Here is a 19776-nt window from a genome sequence, read left to right as displayed (position 1 = left end):
GACTGCTTGGAAGGGATATATATCCCTGTACCAATCTAAAATGGCTGATGGAAGCCATGCTGATCTCACCAAGGGTAACTAAGGAATAGCTGACAGAATGCAGTTACTGATATCCAAGGAAAGCTTATGTTGGCATAAGGCAGGGCTGTCAAAGTTGCAGCCCACGGGCCGGATGTGTCATGTGTTGGCCAGGCCCATGCCCAGTTTAGCGAAGGGGGAAAAATCCCGATACATCAGGTAACACTGCTGTGACGACACAAGTTTGACACCCCTGGCATAAGGGGAAAACACTAATTTAACAAAGGTAGAGCTATGGATGATTTAAGGCTGCTTCAATATGGGCTGGGGATCAGGTGAAGGAAATGTCACAAGGTCACAGCTACCACAGTTACTTGCATGTGAGGAAAGGTTTTCAGTTTATTACTGTGTAAAGGGTAATTTAGCATCTCTGTCCATTCTTAGAATATGATTTCTAAATATCTTTGCCTTATTCTCCCTTGGCCTCTGCCCTGTTTTGAACCAACAGTAAAGCAGGTGAAAGTCCCTTCTTTAAACATCTATATCAGCATTTCTTAACTTTGGCAACTTTAAGAGAAGTAGATTTCAATTCCCTCCCTGCCAACTATGCTGGTTAGGGAATTCAGGAAATTGAGGTTCACCTATTTTAAAATTGCCAAGTTGAGAATTGTTAATCTATATTATTTGCAAAATAATCCAACCCACCCCATATTTTTTTTAAAAAAAATATGTTGACATTATTTATAGAAAACAAGATATTTAACCAAAAGGACTCCCAAATATCATATATAGTCTTATCTACGTCTCTTGATCCAATTAAAGATTTAAATGGGAAATATAACTAGAAAGAAGAAAGTGAAGCAAGTATCGAGAAATTTAGATATATTTAAAAATGTGCTAGCAGCATGCTATTTAATGTTGTTTTTTGACTGCAGTTTCTAGAAGATCCTCATTCAAAATTTCAAAGACTATTGGATCAATGCTTCTTTCACTAAGGAACAATTTATCTTAACTCCCATTGCAGTCCATAAACCTGTCATTTTGAGTATGTTGTTGTAACCTCCTATTTTTGATGGAATGTGCTGAGGATCAAATCAAGAGCTCACCATTTTTAAGGCTGAGTCAAGGGCAAGGATAATTTGTTGCTTTACGTCTTGCCAGAATAGGGTAAGGATAGGACAAAACCATAACATATTGATTAAAGGTACTCCAGACTGCAGTCTATCTCCAGCAAGATCTGTAAATCCAGGTTGATGTTATTGGTCAAAGGTCCAATGAACATGCAAGGCAATTATTTCAAATTATGAATAACATACAGTAGGTCTAATGAGAATTAGATTAAAATAGAATTCCACTGCAATGAAGAATGTATAATCCAGCTTCATCGCTTTTCTACTTAAACTGTGGAAAGATTTATTCATCACTCTGTATAGGGCTGGTTATTTATTAATTTCAAGATGGAGAAAGCATCAGGAATTTCCAGTGCAATCCGAGCCTCAGGACCAAGTTTAGCACCAGAGCTCAAATACTTCCAAATGCTAAAGAAGGTAAATTAAATTCCAATTTACAATCCAGTTGTATTTAAGGCAATTGCCTCCTATTACTTATTTCTCCAAACTGCTGCGCTTCAGTTGTTTTGGTACTATAACTCTCTGAATTCCTGATTAGCAATTACAATTTCTTATACTGAAATAGTACAGTCCACCATATGATAGAGCAGGGGTGTCAAAGTGGTAGCCTGCGGGCTGGATGCATTACATGTGGGCCATGCCCACCCCAGCTCCATGAAGGGAAAAAACATCGTGATATGTCATGTGACAGCAATGTGACCAGGAGAGTTTGACACCTATGCGATAAATACAACACTTCTGATTCATCGCTGAGAAGTTTTCTGCAGAACTTTTGTTCTTGCTCCTAATTTTAAGGTGTGATGATTTGTCCTAATAAAGGCGTATCTTTCTCTGGCAAATATTTTTATTCCCAAGGAACCTATTAAATACTTCTTTGGTGCCAACTCCAATCTATTTTACCCTGAAGTTAAAAGTAAAAGAATTGGTGAAAATTAAAGTATCACCAGTTCCAATGAAATGCATTTACGCATATATTTAACTGTTTGGGATGATACCAATGGGTTATAACAGTGCATAAGTATCTTAGATCACACTCCTTATTTCATGCCAGGAAACTTCAAAATCCGCATTTGAAAAAAAGCTATATGAGAAGGCTTGCCTTTGCCATGTATTTCAAACCAGCCTTCTTTCTTTTGTGCGTGCAGTGTCTCTTGAGTGGTTTACTGCTGTGAAAACAGTCAGGTTCTCACAACATCAGCATTCTCATTTGATGAGCTCAAGTAGAAGCAGTTGCTATTTTGTCCAAATAGTTTTCTCTATCCAGTAAAGTGGCAAGGGAAATAATCAAAGAATGCAAAACACAGAAAGGTATTATCTTAATTGCAAGATCACCTGATATATTTCTCTAGCGAGAGATTCCCTTTCCAAAGAATAGCATTTTCTTAAAGGCAACATAACAGATTACCTCAAACTTGCAGTGCAGCCAAAAATATCAGACTTCTGGTCAGTGCAGGTCCTGGAAAATTGTACTTTCTGATTCCATTATAGCTACTCTGAAAGACTATCTGGCCCTGCCAAAGATGAAACCATTCCCACAGATCCCCTCCCCCAATCCTCCAACACACTTTTAGTATGTATTTGCTGACTTGACAGAAAGGTAGAAAGTTCACATTTATTGAGTTCATCTGTGTTTTATTTGGGCTTTGCTTTCTTCTCCTTGGAAATCAGGTCCATTCATACAACATGGTTAACTTGGTTAAAGTCATAGCAGTTGCTGTATAGTAATACAATATACACTACATCTTGTTACTTTCAAAATGTTAGTTTTTCTGCAAATTATCCTGCTAGGTCAGGGGTGTCAAACTCATGTCGTCACGGCAGTGTCACGTGGGGTATTGGGACTTTCCCCCCCTTCGCTAAACTGGGCGTGGGCAGCATGTGACCCGTGGGTCGGGAGTCTGACAGCCCTGTGCTAGGTGAACCTGAAGGTTATATGCAAAACACTTAAATCTGACAACTGATTTTCTGGGTTTGTTGAGTAACCTGACCAAGTGGACTTGATTCACTCAAGGTTCCAAGACACAAAAAAGTCAAGATCAACCATACTTAACATGTGCAGTAAACAAGCCTGCTACCTCGATCCAGCTAAATGTATTGTATGAATGAAGTCACTAATTTTAAGAAAGAACTGTATATACAGTACACCATTACTTTAACAAGACATGCAACATATCTTGTTAAAGTAATGTTCTGTCCCATTTGATTGGGATAGGAAGCCTGTTGTGAGATTTAGACTTAAAAGCCTACTTATAGGCTGGGAATTATGGGGAATCAAAGCTATTCACATCTGCAAGGCACTAGGTTTTGGAAGGTTACAATTATGCAATGTAATTGTACTCCACTATTGAAAAACTTAAGAGAATAGGGAAATCTGAACTGCAATAAAAATGAAGATACTATTTTAATTATAACACTAGTGTACATAGCTCATGACACAGAGATCCATTTTGTTCATATATCATACTTAACCTGGTTAAAGTCATAGCAGTTGCTAAACAGTGCTGCTACTACTACTAGTTAGAACTATGTAATGGGAATACTGTGCGTTAAATGATACATTTTGAAATAGTCCATTCTTTCATAATTATAAAGCAGTCACAAACACAATTTTACATATTTATTCTTTATTGTATTGCACAAAGTATCTACGCAACTCAGGGCCATCACAATAGTCCCTGAATACCAATTGCTCTAGCACAACCTCTTCTGAGCATTGTAACTAGTTGGTGCTTCCTTCTAAAATGTAAAAGAATCCATCACAAAATTTTAAACATTTGTCAATATTAATAACCGATAGGACAAAGTTAAAAGATCAAAATATGGATTTTATGTGAATGCACACAAATATACAGTTTATACTCAGATTCTCAAAAAAAGGGAAAGAAACAACAGTTCTCTGGTGCAATCACAAGAGTTTCTGTTTGTAGAAGTTGTTAAAAGTGTAATGTGCATAGAAATAGATTTCAGCTCATAAAATAATGCAGCTTTAACTTCACTTTATTTCTTCAGATTGTCTAGTACTGAAAATGTATTGGCGTAAGAGCTTGCACAGGAATCGCCCTTAACTTTAGTGGCACCAGTTTGTATTGGCTACACATTCTTAATTGTTGAACAGAAAAAGCCATTCCCATTTCAGCTTAGAACTATACATTAACACTAAACAATAACAGTGCAGCCAGAATGAAAAAAAAACATTGCTAATATAATAACAATAATAGTTATAGTAGTACTAGTAAAAAGAATTTCATCATTCTGGGGAGTTACAAATAATTTTGAACTAATTATTTTTATTTCATAAAACATCTGCCTGGCATACACGGAATATTTGAGAATCAAAAACTTTCTGATTTTCAGAATAAGTTCAAATATTACATTGACATCTCTTGTTTTAATGAAACATTTTAATACAGCTGAAAATTGTGTCATTAAAATATGTACTCATTTGAAAACATTTGCCATGCTAAAAAATATGTAAAAAAATAGTTTAAAGTCATTTGTTTTTAGAAAACATGTCAATTGCAAAAAGAACCAATTTCTTTATATACACACAAAAGGGCACAATCCATCCAAAGGTAAGCCTATTTGTTTTCCATTTATTCTCAATAGCTGAGATTTAAATATTTACTTAATTTTGCTCATTCAGATCAGTTGAGGTTTGACACCTTTTTATGAATAAGCAAAAAAACACTGTGAGACTACTGAAAAAAAAAATCAGCAATGCATTAGATTGCAACTTTAATCGCTTGACATTGGATGGATGATGTCTGCACATTTCAAATATATTTATTTGAAGAAAACTGAGAGGGCACAAAGCAGCAAGTTCTATGATTTGTTTTTGTCCATTACACTGAGTACTTCATCCAAAAGTGAGGGTCCGAGGTCAAGCTGCAAAGAAAGGAGGGGCTCTGCCAGGTCTGACAGAAGGTCGTCTGATTTAGGCTGCATCTTGGTTTGATCACATGACAGATGGGGGTTGTCAAGGAACTCCTCTGTTTGCCATTTGGTGTATTGTTCTGAATGGCTAGTTGAATGGCTGCCTGTTCCATTAGAATAATACGATGCTGGCGCTTTCTGCTTCCATGTGATGTCATCTTTGTATATTTTCCCATTCTCTAAGTGTTTGCTCTTCTCCTGCAACTTTTCTTCCATTACGGGCTCACAACTATGCCTGGGATTCCTCAGGGGTCCCAACGAGTCCCGCTTTGAATTAAATGTCACTGGTGACAACAAGGGCAACATAAGGGCTTGAGAACCACCGATGGCAGGAAGCGATATGGCATTTTTAAGGACGGGAGAAGGAGTTTCAATAAACACTGAGTCAGAAGTGCTGTTTGCCCTTAGGAATTCATTGCATCCTTCATATTGGCTGGCTGCTGTTTCTCCCTCATTTCCAGGTAGAAGCTCATAATTTCCTTTCAGAAAAGAGATGTCTCCAAACACATCATGTTGTCCTTCTTTCCCAATGTGAATTGTGTGGCGGAAGTCACCCAAGGGTGGACTGATCATATCTGGAGATAAAATGTCCCTCAACTTGAATTTCTTTCCTTTCTTATTATTGTCAGCTTTCAAGTAGATGGGTGTTTTGGCTGGCATCTTTTGACTATATGTGGAAAGAGAAGACTTTGTCTTCTTTGTTAAAAAAAAAAAAAAGGAGAGGGGTCAAAATACTATAGATGTACAAAATCTTTTTCTCCAACCAATTCTTTTGTGTTAGTATAAATCTATGCTACATTATTGATTGCAGTATCATTTATAAAAACATTCATATAACTACCACGGATTCCGTCTCACAAACAAAATTTTGTTTGTTGTATTTATGAATAGTATGTTTCTTTAAGATGACAGAGAGAGCTAGAATGTGGTGTTGTTTTCTCTCCCAACCCTGTAAAGAAAAAAGAAAAAAGCTTAGTATTTACTCTTTATAATACATTCAATCTCTATTACACAAACAATGAATGGTACTTTTAATAGTTCTGGCCTGATTACCTCTGTAAAATAGCTTTTCTTCATTAAGCAAGATAAAAAAAAATAATCTAAATATGAGCTAACTAGCCTTTTTTCTAACTTGGCTCCTTAGACACAATTGCCAAACACAACTATCTTAATAAATTTACTATTGTGGTTTCATTTTTTTTGTTCTATCATGGAATAGAATTCTTATCTTCAGTGGTCAAACTTAAGGACATTCCGTTTAAACATCTATGCCAAAAAGGACCTTCACGTTTATTAGCCTTTGAAACACAAAGTTGAAATATGTTTCTATTTGAGGTTTTAAAGGTCAAAGACAAAACTGTTTAAATAAATGCCTAGAAATCTTTTGACTCATCCAGGTGATTAGTTCAAATATGATTAGTTCAAATACTGGCCTAACTTCCTATTTGTATAATGTGGCAAATTCTGTTTCAAGTAATACTTCATCCAGGGAGTTTAATGAGTTGGGGTAAATTGTCCTGATACCTGTGTGTGGTGTGTGTGTATCCATATCAACATACAGATGCAGAAATCTTAGGTTGCAAGTGAAGATTAAGTATAAATATTGAAATCATAATCTTAGTATTAAAACTGTAGTTTCAAACCTTACTGACATGTTTTGTTCCTGTCCAAATTTGCTTTTAGTGGCTGGCTTCCAATTTTAGGGCAAAACAATTTAACAAAATGAAACCATGATTAAATTATCAGTTAAAAGCCACCCATTGAAATCTAGCCTTGTTATAGTAACCAATTAAATAATCGCTTCCTCAACGAACAAATGGATTTTAAGCTGTGAAAGCCGATTTCAATAAGGATTCAAATTAACTTCCTATTCTGAATGTCATATATTTCATAAAGAAAGACACAAAACAAGTAGTAGTTACTCTAATACATACAAAAGTATAAGTGACTCTTCCCATAATAAATAGAAGAGAGGCACTTTCTTTCAAGAAACAAAAAATACTAGAAATATATAAAATTGTATTCCAATTATATAACAATAGAAAAAAGAAAATAACTGAATATTCTAAATCAGAAGCCCTTAAATTTTGCAACACTATAGCCCTATAAAATTAAAAGACAATTCTTCAAAATTCTCAGAATGTTGCTCTTAACAGAATTTATTGTAAATAACTCATTTAAAAATATTCGAAGTATAAGAAAGAAAAATATGCTGAAACTAAGAGTAACCTACCATGGGGATAAGGAAAAAATGAAACTTTGCAGGATTGAGTGAAGCCAAGTGCCTTCAAGAAGGAACTGTATTGTGAAAAGCAAGGGAACAGAAAATATTCCCAATGTTTGAAGATCCAAGTGGCTTTCACAACAAGGTATCATGATAACCAAAGAGAGGATGAAAGGCTTGAGCAATGAGATAGAGGCATGCACAATGACTGGGAACAGGGTTTTATCTTCGAGCAAGAAAGAATAAGAAAAGATATGTAAATCAAGAATGTCAATAACTAGAGGAATATAACCAGAAAACGGAAATGAGAGCTCTTTTAAGAGAAATCACAGGGAAATATAGGTAGACCAAGAACACTCTCAAGAATAATCATGATCTGATAGAACAAATGAGATTGAAGAAAAGAAGTTGGAACAGATAAATATGTACATGTACTAAAAATGCAAATAGGAGATTAAGGAGGAATGCAACAAAAATGTAGATAAGATTATGGAGGATAAGGTTATTTCTGTAACAGCAAAGCTGTTAGGCAATAGTCTTTCTAGTAGTAATATGTGAAACACGAATACTGTGAAAAATAAGGGAAGAAATAGAAATCTTTAAATTATGGGTTTGGAGTTAGATTCTAAAAATAACAAACTTTAAGAAGAATCAATCAATCATGCAAAGGTCCCTCATGATATTTAAGATTGCTTGGAGTGGTTTGTTAAGGTTTGTTAAGAGTGTGCCTGCACTCTTCGTGTTCTCAGATCTGATTGTATTATTATTCCTGTAGTTGAAAAGCAGTAAAAAACCCAAAAAATCATGGTTGCTTTTTTTGTCCATGCTTCCCATACGGCTAAAAAAAATCCAAAATATACCACAGGTATTATTTCATCTCTTGAAAAAGGTGGGATGATAATGCCTATAGAAAATAGAAGGAACCATAATCTGTGGCTCTCTGGCTTCTGTAACGTCAAGCTGAAAAATGTGCTAATTGACTAGTATGTTGAAGAGGGTTTTCTGATATGCCTGTTAGCTAAGTGCCTGATAACATATTTTATTTGTTTAAAAAACTTTTTCTCAATGGGTAAAAACAAAGTTGTGCTTCCATTGTTTCCTGTGAAGATTTATTTTATTGTTTTCAAAAATATTTAAAAATCATACTCTACGCTAAATTTTCTAAAATTTAAGTGGTAGGCAGCACTATAAGACTACTACTCAACTACTACCCGATTGCTTGCAGTCATGGGTAAAAAAAATCAAATAGCTGATCAAAATACCTAAATCATATTCTTATTTAAGGGACAAATCATAGTGTAAAGAAATAGATTGCTTGAGTTTCTAGAGATATTTGGAATATAAATCTTTCTGATAAAATGCATTTAGAAGCAGTAAACCTATCCTATCATGGTTCTATATGTAATTGCTCAGAATTTGAACCCAACAGCTTAAAAAAGTATAACACCGATCTGGGTTGGTCACTGGGACCAGACATTTAATCTTTCAAGCTTTCGGGCTCATACTGGAGCCCATCTTCAGGGCACTTGTCAGGAACCGAAAGCTTGGAAGACTAAACCTCTGGTGACTGACCCAGTTTGGATCCTTTAAAATTAACCTGGGACACATATTCTTAAGTATAACAAAATCCACATCTCTTCTCCAGAAGGTGCCTCTCTGTGCCCTCAAAATATGTTTTTGGAAAAATGTGTATTTAAACGTGTGTATTTAATAAGTATTTAATTTAAGAGCCAAGGTGGCACAGTGGTTAGAATGCAGTATTGCAAGCTAACTCTGCCCACAGCCAGGAGTTCAATCTGACTGGCTCAAGAATAACTCAGCCTTCCATCCTTCTGAGGATGATAAAATGAAGACCCAAATTGTTGGGGGCAATATGCTGATACTATAAACTCCTCAGAGAGTGCTGTGCACAGTCACTCATGCCCTCGTCACCTCTCGCCTTGACTACTGCAACGCTCTCTACATGGGGCTCCCCTTGAAGAGCACCCGGAGGCTCCAACTGGTCCAGAATGCAGCAGCGCGGGTAGTGACGGGAGCAGCATGGCGCTCCCACGTAACACCGCTCCTGCACGAGCTGCACTGGCTCTCAGTGGTCTTCCGGGTGCACTTCAAGGTGCTGGTTATCACCTTTAAAGCGCTCCATGGCATCGGGCCTAGCTATCTTCGAGACCGCCTGCTGCTACCGAAGACCTTCCATCGTCCCGTGCGCTCCCACAGAGAGGGCCTCCTCAGGGTGCCATCAGCCAATCAATGTAGGCTGGTGACCCCCAGGGGGAAGGCCTTCTCTGTGGGGGCACCTACCCTCTGGAATCAGTTGCCCCCAGAGATAAGGAGAATCCAAGACCTTAGTGCCTTCTGCCGTGCCCTTAAAACCCACTTTTTCCAGCAAGCCGGGCTGGCTTAAGAAGAAATTTTAAATGTTTTAATTGGTTTGTATTTTTAATTTTGGGCCAAATTTATATATATTTTAATTGTTTTTTAATATTTGTATTTTATGTTTTTTAATTCTGGCTGTACACCGCCCTGAGTCCTCAGGGAGAAGGGCGGTATATAAATTTAAAATAAATAAATAAATAAATAAATATATATATATATATATATATATATATATATATATATATATATATATATATATATATATATAAATAAGTTTAAGTACCATTGCTATTTAATTTAAGAAATCAACTGTTTGTGACAGACTGGCTTATGGGAAATACTCACCTTTCGTTGTCTTTATAATGTTGCAAAGTTTGTGTCGTTGCAGTAGACGGTAGATCTGAAAGAGAAGAAGAGGCAAAATTGAAATAATAATATATGTGATAAACGCATATTAAAATGTATTATAAATTATTTAAATAGTCCATTTTATATTTTGATAATCCTCTCCTGTCTCTTTAGTGCTTCTTCCATTGACCTATTTCAAATCATCTCATATGGAAAATCTGAACCAATGACAAGTTTTATACAACAACAAAAGAATTGTACATTTGTGAACATAAGTTTGTTAATTATCTTATAGATTGTGTAAGGTTCACTAATTTATTAGGAGAAATGTTCATTTGAAATACTGAAATCAGTTATGAAATCCACACTTAACAAAACTAGGGTTACAATGACAATTTAGAACACAGCTAGATAATAAAAGCTATGTTACTCATTGTTTAGATTTACACAATTCTTTTCCAAGCTTGCAACAGAATGTAGAAATTTAGAAATAAGGCAAGCCCCTAGAAAGAAAAAAAAAACTATTAGTGTGATCTAGGTAAGTTTGAAATTAGTCATTTTGACCATTTAAAAATATTTATGGTATTCTTCTGGAACATTTGTAAATCTCAGTTACATCTGTGGATTTTAAGACAGCTATGCTAACTTGTGTTTTATTGTAACCAATAGGTTTGAAGTTTTAGTTCATCAATCATCTGAATGGGGAGAGTTGCAAGCTTTATTTTAAATAAATAATTGAACTTGCATGTCTTTATCTCTGTCTTTTTCTCTATCTCAAGTGAAACAAATAAACAGTCATTAGAAAGGAAGACTGTATGTATACATGTCACCTATTTAATGTTTTTATTCTTCATTTCAAAAAAACAACCAATTTCTTTTTAATATTTAGATATTAAAATGATAGAGAATGTGAGGATTGCAGCCTCCAGAATTTTTTGCTATATAATCCAAATATGTCAGAGTGCAGAATGTAACAATCAATAAAATTTACGAATTATAAATAACTTATAAATATTATAAATTATATTATAAATAACCCAGTTTACACTTGGATTTTCTTTTGCTAAAGTCCCGTTATATGATTTGTGAGTAGCTATTCAACCTACTGTGGGAAATTTACAAGTTTGTTGATGGATTTAAGGTAAACGAGCAGAAATTGGTATAAATGTTATGAAGCTGGAATGATGAGAGTTGAACTTTTTCAGTGGACTTGTGAGTTTTTCATTTACCCATTACAAACTGGATAGACCTGAAAATTATGGCTTTGTAGAGTTTCTTTGCCCAATATCAATAGTTATTCTTCAAATGTTATGAGATTAGTATAAATGTTTGTGTAATAGCTGCCAGGAAAGGACACTAGTACTGTAAGACTATTTGTGGAAAAACTATGTGCATATAAATCTGAGAAACCTGGGCAAATAATGGCTGGTGCAGAAAGCATGAAACCAGTTTTATATCTTCACAAAAAGAGAGCAAGAAATAAAAACATAGTAGAGTCAAAATATTGCTAATGTGCATTGAATTAGTGAAAAGACAAGCAAGAAAATACATGCAAACCATTATCTTTAAGTTAGTTTATTGCTTATATTTGACGTAAGCCAATGTTTATTCTTACTCTATATATTAGCCTTCGAGGTTTAATTCAGTAATTCCACCTCTGCATGCCACATGCAGCTGGACTGATCTATGTTAGCCTTTGCACCACAGAATTGCCCTTAAAAATCCTAATATAGCATTTATATGTGTGTATGTGTCTCTCTGTATTCGTGTATGTGTGTACAATATGTGTATATATGACATGATCACAATTAAAAAAACATAAAAAAGTAAAATGAGCAAAAATCCATATTTTTAAAAAAAAAACATAAGAGCATGGCAGCATATAAAAATTCATCTGTAATATTAATTTTAAATTGTCCATAGCAGAGGTAACTTATTGCCATAATTAAACAAGGGAGGCTAAATATGAGTTGACCAATTGTTAAGTAAAGGATTCTTCAAATCATTTTGCTGAATTGTTAATTTTGCTACTAATATTTTCTGTGTTTTAAATACAATTTGTCCCTGAATGATGGATTATGTACTTTAGTTTTCCATTATTGGATGGAAAATGGAATTGTCATTTGCAGTCACAACATATGAAAATTTTTAAATGAAAACTAGGAAGCTTCTTATTCATTTTAATATTCCATATTTCTATAATAAGATGAAACAAATTGGAGAAAATGGATTTTAGTAACCCAATTTATTATTTTTTTAAATATCTGCTCTATTAATCTTTACTATTTATGCTAAAGTTCAGCAGTAAAGTTATGTCCGAATTTCCAGTTACAACATTTTAAGCTTTTCTGAAGAACACAATTTTCATATAGCACAAAATACCCAAACAACACATTTGTTAGACATTGTTGATTATTACTGATCCTTACATGTGTTTGAAAATTGCTATAGATAATTTCCAGTTTAGTTTGCCCACCACACTCCCAATCAATCCCCACATCCAGATCATAGCAAGCTCACATATTACTCCCTACAGGTACCATAAATATAGCTTGATATTTACTAAACATCAACAAAAACCAAATACTGTATGGATAATAATAGTATGAGAATTAGCATCAACAATCCCAAATGGAGTGGTCTTTGGTTAGGTTTCATCTTTTTTATGTACATAATGGCAGCAGACTAGAAATGGAATCCCTCCTCTATTTTGCACCATTAAAGAAACAATTTGATGGGTGGGGATGATGTATCCAACAAAAGGTTGTATGGATGAATCACAGAAGGCCTGATTCAACATTGTCATGGTTGGGTGCCGCTTGGCAACTCTATTTATCCATGTTAGTCTTTTATATAATTAAAGGTTAATACCCTAAATATCCCAAGTAAACCCTGTCTTCTGATTTCCATGTTTGTAATGAGTATTGCCAAATAACTCACTCTTTTTTGTCTGTGCGACTGTAAAGGAGTTTCCCAGATCACAAGTTTCTATGCAAAGAACAGCGCCTCCACAAAAATATAAGACATCTGATTTTGTCTTTTCTGTGAATGATAACTTTCCAAACCAATTTAATGAGGATCAGTCAAAATGGAAGAAAGGATGCACAAGCGTTCAGTTTTTGCAAAGCTCTTCACCAGATTATATGCAAACTAAGGAAAAGAAACAAAAATGTTTTTAAAATATAGATACACTGACTGAGCTTTGAGGCCTGACATGTAAATCAGTCTCAAACTGCAGTATATAAGTACTAATTAGTACTGTAACTATTCATTAGAGTTAGATGTTGGAGGAGTAAGTCACACCTGTGATTCAAAAGGAAAAAATAATAGCTTCTCTCTTTTTAGTTTCCACCCTCTGCCCATTCTGAGGCACAATGGATATTGATTCAGGTTCTGGCTCTCAATGAAATAGGTTAAGTTCCTGGCCTAGAACAGAGCAGAAATAAACTTTATACTAGGAAATTTCCACAAGTACACTTTCAAAAAGGGATGCTTAAGGAGATACTACCATGTGATTTCCTGAATCTTTCAATATGCACTAAATCTGAGAATAGTTTGCAAGAGCACAGTTGCTTGACAGAATGCCTCTTGAAATAGAGCACAACACAAGGGATTTCTAAATTAATTGTATGCTGGGATGTAACGATATGAGATGGCATTCTAATGAATTTGTTCCATATGTTTCAGGAGTTGTCTTCTTGAATCTGAGAAGCCTGCTTCTATTTTGGTTCAGCCTCTCTGTGAAGAGACTGTGCATTTGGGAAGGCAGAATTCCAATTCAAGCACGATTAGAAATATCAGGAAGTATCTATTGACCTTGAATGAGTTTAAATATGCAGGATTGGATGGGTTGCACTTAGGTTACAGATAGTTTGGCAGAATCTTTATGTATTCTCTCTGAGAAATTTTGCAGAACAGGAGAAAAACCAGATGACTTGGAAAAAGGCAAATGTTCATATCTTGAAAAGGGAGGGAATGGAGAACTGGGGAACTACGGAATTTGTCAAGGCCAGCCTCGTCAGACTAAATCTTGTTTATTTATTATTCCAATAGAGGTAATGAAAATGCCGTGGACACACTATTTCTTGATATTTGATAAAGTACATGTCCGCCTTCCAAGGTAGGCCAAATTTGGAAACCAAAAACATATCAGCTAATACTACTTTTATTATAAGGCTATATAGTAACAGAATCTTGCACGCTGAGATGTGCTTCTCTCCCACCCACCTCCTTTATCGTCTTGCAAATTAGGGAGATCCTTGCTTGAGATGTTGACTCAAATTGCATTCTGCCTGAGACTCTGATTTTTTTTTTTTTAATCTAACCCTTGTTATGTTGCATTTCTTTCTCTTCTTCCTCAAGGTTATTCTTTTTACCCATTACAGTAACCCATGATTTTCTGTTCAATACTATTAAAATACAAGGGCTGGATAAAAAGTATTTGATAACAGTTTTTCATCAGACTGGAATATAATATATGAACTGTAGGACCAAGATAGTTTAAGAACTTAACAATATGAACAAAAGAGGTGGAGGAAATGCTTATCATATTTGTAGATGACAGAAATTTAGGTGGGATAGATAATGTTGTAGAACAGTGTTTCTTAAACATTTTTTTCCCTCTCGGGACTCTTTCTACTTATAAAAATTATTAAGGCTCCATAAGAGTTTTTCTATGAATTATATTTATTGATATTTACCATACTAAAAATTAAAATTGATGCATTTTCTGCTACTTCTTCTTACGATTGTTTGAAGTGATTTAAATATTGTATTATTTTTCAATGTAGGCTGGCAAACTATTTTGATCTTGCAGACCCCTAAGAGAGTCTTGGGGGATGATGAAGGGTTCTAGGACCACACTTTAAGAAACAGTGTTCTAGAACGTTTCTCAACTGTGGCAAGTTTAAGATGTGTGGTCTTCAATGCTTGCTGTGGAATTCTGGGAGTTGAAGTCCATGAACTTTAAAGTTGCCAAAGCTGAGAAACACTGTTCTGGAAGGCAGAAAATTCAAAATTATATTGATAAGTTAAAGAAGGGAGCTGAAATAATAGAGTAAAAACTAAAAATCTGAAGTAGTTTGGTAGCACTTTTTCAGATTAACACATTTTATTCAAAGACCTTATGGAAGATTATGCTTTCATAAAGTGTCTAGTCTGAAAACTATATCTTAATTTCTAGCTGGAGAGAATACCTGTGAAAAGAATTTTTGAACTATATTTGATCATAATCCTAACTATGGGTTTTAATACTCTGTTTCCCTGAAAATAAGCCCTAGCATGTTTTTCCACATGCGCCTAATATAAGCCCTACCCCCCCAAAATAAGCCCTACTTAAGAACAGCCACCCACCCACTCCATCTGGTTGCTCGTGGTGCTGCGGCCACGTGGGGTGGTGCCCCATATCAGCTTACCTCAGGGCCCCCGCAGACAGGCCATCCACGCGCTGACAACTGCCTCACGGCAGCAACACCTAGGTGCAGCAGAAGTCCACGTGACCACCAGCCCACTTCTTCTGCTTGCTCATGGCCACAACAGAGCAGGAGGCTGAGCAGTGTGTTAGTGCCACAGCTGCAAGAGAGGTGTCGGGAGTGAATGGCCTGGCTGTGGGAGCCTTAAGGTAAGTGTGAGGCTCTTGGGGCAGCTCCACCACCACTCTGCCTCATGGTTGCAGCACCAGTGTGTTGCTCGGCCTCCTGCTCTGTTGCAGCCACAAGCAAGCAGAAGTGGGCCGGTGGCCATGCAGGGTCCTGCTGGATAGGGCTGCTGGATCCCCGAGGTGGCCTGGATGTGGGGGCCTAAAGGTGCAAGATGCGTAGGACAGCTCCATCCCCCCAGCCTTGTGGCGGTGGCGGCACTGGCATGCCACGCAGCCTCCTGCCACACCGCGAGCATGTAGAAGAAGTGGGCCTCCTGTACATGGGGGGGGGGGGGAAAGATACCCTCTTAAAATAAGCCCTAGTGCTTATTTTGGGGCCCAAAAGAAAATAAGACCTGGTCTTATTTTTGGAGGAACATGAGTAATATATTATGTCCTATTCTGGACATTATACTTTAAGAAGTATTCAGAGAAATTGAAACAAGCACAGACAAAGCCAACGAAGATGATAAACAGATCAGAAACTAATTCTTATGGGTAAAAATAACTATACTTACTGAATTAAAAAGAAAATGACAGTACTTTTCAAATATAAGGGCCTGGTGGCTCAGCAGACTGATAGCATTGTGATTAACACCAGCTGTCTGCAATTACTGTAAGTTCGAATCTCACCAGGCTCAAGGTTGACTCAGCCTTCCATCCTTTCTAAGGTAGGTAAATTGAGGACCCAGTTTGTGGGGGCAATAAGCTGACTTTGTATAAATATACAAAAGTATGAAGGCTATTGCTTAACGCATTGTAAGCCGCCCTGAGTCCCCAGAGAAGGGCAGCATATAAATCAAATTAAAAAAAAAATCTGTGGTTTTGGAGGGCTCAGAAAAAATTGTCAAATTCTGTTTTATAGTTTTATGTAAAGAACACATAACAATGATATTCAATTTCAGGAATGCTAAGAAAATCTTCCTATTAATAAGTTAAATTCCATAATGGAACTGATTTTAATCACACTGATTTTAATTTTATGTTCATTGTACTACCTTTTTCCCCTGGCATTTATTTTACAGGTAGTTCCTAACTAATAAACCAGTTACATAGAAACCTGTCAAAGTTAAACAGATCCCTCCAAATCTATCTATATCCCAGATTCAAAGTTCTAACATTTGCCCCTCTGGACAAATGACCACATTTTGGACACGCAGCAACTGGCCCACATTTATGGCCATTTGCAGCATCCCACAGTCATGTGGTCGCAATTTATATTTTTTCTAGAAACTGGTGGTTATTTCTGGTTTCCGGCAAAAAAAAAAATGGCCCATAGCAAACAATGGGTTCACTCAATGACCATGGCAAAAAAGGACATAAAATCAGGAATGGTCATGTGGGGATTCACTTTATGGACATCATGACATATAACCGCAATTGCAAGCTCAATTACGATTGTAAGTCAAGGACTACTTGTATTGCTGTAAGCTAACTTTTGTAAGCAGAACAGATGGGGCAGAAAACAAATAAATAAATAAATAGGATAAGAAATGAATGCATTCCCCCTTTGCTGAAAGTATAAAAGCATAAATTGGATTGCCAGAAATGCTGTAGCTGACACCCCCTCAATGAAGTGGCAGACTGGACTCAGTAGCCCCTTCCAACAGGGATCAATCAAACAGAAAGGTTTAAGGTTTATCATTTAAAAAAGTAAATACATTAAACCTTACTTGTATGAAGAAGCTCAGCATTTAAGCTTGCTTCACTACAGGTAGTTCTTGACTTACAACAGTTCATTTAGGGACCGTTCGAAGTTACGACAGCACTGAAAAAAGTGATTTATGACCGTTTTCATATCCATGATCGTTGCAGCATCCCCATAGCCACATGATCAAAATTAAGATGCTTGGTAACAGACTCATATTTATGACTGTTGCAGTGTCCTGGGATCGTGAGATCACTTTTCGCCACCTTCTGACAAGCAAAGTCACTGAGGAAGCCAGAGTCACTTAAACAACTGTGTTACTAATTTAAGAACTGCAGTGATTCACTTACCAACTGTGGCAAAAAGTAAAATGGGGCAAAACTCACTAAACAAATGTCTCGCTTAGCAACAAAAATGTTGGGCTCAATTGTGGTAGTAAGTCAAGGACTACCTGTATCTCTTTTTACAGTTATGTTTACTGTCACCAAACAATTCCTCAATGATGTAATCAGAGCTGTTATAAAAATGTTCTACTGACATTTTCTGGTGTGTGAAATGCAAGTTCTAAGTGATAGTGACATTCTACAGCCTTATGTTTAGCTATCACCTTTGGCTAGGATGAGACACAAAAGAAGAGAAGCAAGACGCAATTCTAGACTCCTCTTCCTCTTTTAATCCTCCTTGAGGTCATCTGAGCATTGCCCATTGTAAGCTATTACCTTGGATTCTGCCTACTATAATAGAAAAAGACTGACTCCATCTTACGCAGCACTATGCCTGGCTTTAGCAGGAAGAATAATCAGAGAAATCAACAAGGCTCATAAATCTACAAGGCAACATTTATTTTATATTTCTTTTTTTTTTAATATGGTCCAAATATCTATTTACCTAGGAATCAACATGGGATTCTGAAGTCCTGTCCTAAGTGGTTGCCTTTTTAAAGTCAACTTTATTATTACATTACATTATTACATTACATTACATTATTACATTATCAAATGTATTATTTATCAAATTTATTGGCTGCCCATCTTTAAAATGAGTTATATTTGAAATTATGTTTATTTTAACATTAAGTTTTTCAATAATAGCCAGCGATCTGCTGTTGGAGGAAATAAATAATTCTATGTATAAACAGGATATTTTATGAAATTAGTGGATGTTTACAAATTGTATAGCTTTGAGTCATGTATTTGTATAAAATGCAGAGTAGGAACTGAAGAGCTGTTATATATCAACATTCCTCTTAAAAATATGGATCAAAAAGACACTGAATTCAGTTGAAAATATTTTCAAGTAAGTGAATTTAGAATTTATTGCAAGTAAAGAACTCTATCTATAATCACAGCATTCCATACTGCCTACCAAAATTATACCTTCCTACCAACTTTTATCCAACTGATATAATTACTGTGGTGGAGCATTATTACTTGCAATAGGGAATCAAGTGAGCGGTTACTGTATGTACAAGTCAGAGTTTAGTCAATTATTCACCTAGGCCCATGATGGTGAACCTTTTCCGGACTGAGTGTCCAAAGCGTGTGGGCGCGCCTGAACCCCAAAAATGCAATGCATGCATGGCCCCCATGCATGCGCCCCACCCCATGCATGTGCGTACCCCCACATGCACCATGTGGCCCCTGCACATGCCCCGCCCCCCAAGCATGCAAGGCAGAGACCTAACAGCCAGCTGGCTGACGGGAGGCACGCGCACATGCGTGGCGGAGCTGAACTGGGGCGACGCTCGCGTGCTGACAGAGAGGGCCCTGAGTGCCACCTGTGGCACACATGGCATAGGTTCACCAGCATGGACCTAGACATTTAATGATCTGTTTGTTGTAACATTTTAAGTTATGTTCAAAGCCTCAGAAAGTGGCGTATGACTTGTCCTTAAATTACAACATGATTACAATTGGGTACCTGGCAACCAGCTTGCATTTATGACAGTTGCAGTATCTTACTGCCATGTGATCATGATTTGCAACCTTCCCAGCTGACTTCTGGCAAGGAACATTAATTGAGGGAAGCCTATTAATTGTTCAGCGCCAGTAAAGAGCTTTTCCTATGATTGTCAATATTCTCTTGGATATTCGGCTTGCTTCGGCTGCCCATTATGGCTCTGATCGTTCAAGGCTTTCTCATGCTGCTTTTTAATAAGATACAGAAGTTATAGACTGAATTACCAGTCTGGGTATCATATGTGCAATATACAGTGTGTGTCATCCATCCTAGCAATAAGAATAGTACTGATCATTGTTGCATGTTTTGGCCAGTATGTGACAGGAGCAATCGTAATCCAGTTCTATTTCAAAGAGGTTACCGGTCCAATGTAGAAATGGACTAAATACAACTTTATACTAAGGTTGCAAGGGAGTGTTCTTTTGTTTCTGGTTTTTTAAAACATCTCTCTCTCTCTCTCTTTAATGTGTGGAAGACATGCAGAGCTATGCAAAGCTCTGAC

General features: G+C 36.4%; 1 protein-coding gene across 4 annotated transcripts in view; it reads right to left on the bottom strand.

Moving 5' to 3' along the window:
• Window positions 1–3755: 3755 nt before the first annotated feature.
• CDC42EP3 (CDC42 effector protein 3) overlaps window positions 3756–19776 on the bottom strand; it is a 38163-nt gene continuing 22142 nt past the window's right edge. For all 4 annotated transcript variants that reach the window (XM_034428143.3, XM_034428142.3, XM_034428140.3 and 1 more), the window contains exons 2-3: window positions 10027–10081; window positions 3756–6030 (exon numbers count right to left, since the gene is read on the bottom strand). In XM_034428143.3, coding sequence (XP_034284034.1) covers window positions 4971–5741 — 771 coding nt within the window. In that variant the 5' untranslated portion in view covers window positions 5742–6030; window positions 10027–10081 and the 3' untranslated portion in view covers window positions 3756–4970. The remainder of the gene's footprint in view (window positions 6031–10026; window positions 10082–19776) is intronic.

The sequence above is a fragment of the Pantherophis guttatus genome, chromosome 1 (assembly GCF_059756535.1).
Source record: "Pantherophis guttatus breed Tessera chromosome 1, ASM5975653v1, whole genome shotgun sequence".
NCBI classification, from domain to species: domain Eukaryota; kingdom Metazoa; phylum Chordata; class Lepidosauria; order Squamata; family Colubridae; genus Pantherophis; species Pantherophis guttatus.
Note: the sequence above shows the minus strand (reverse complement) of the source record. Positions and strands in the feature narration are given on the sequence as shown.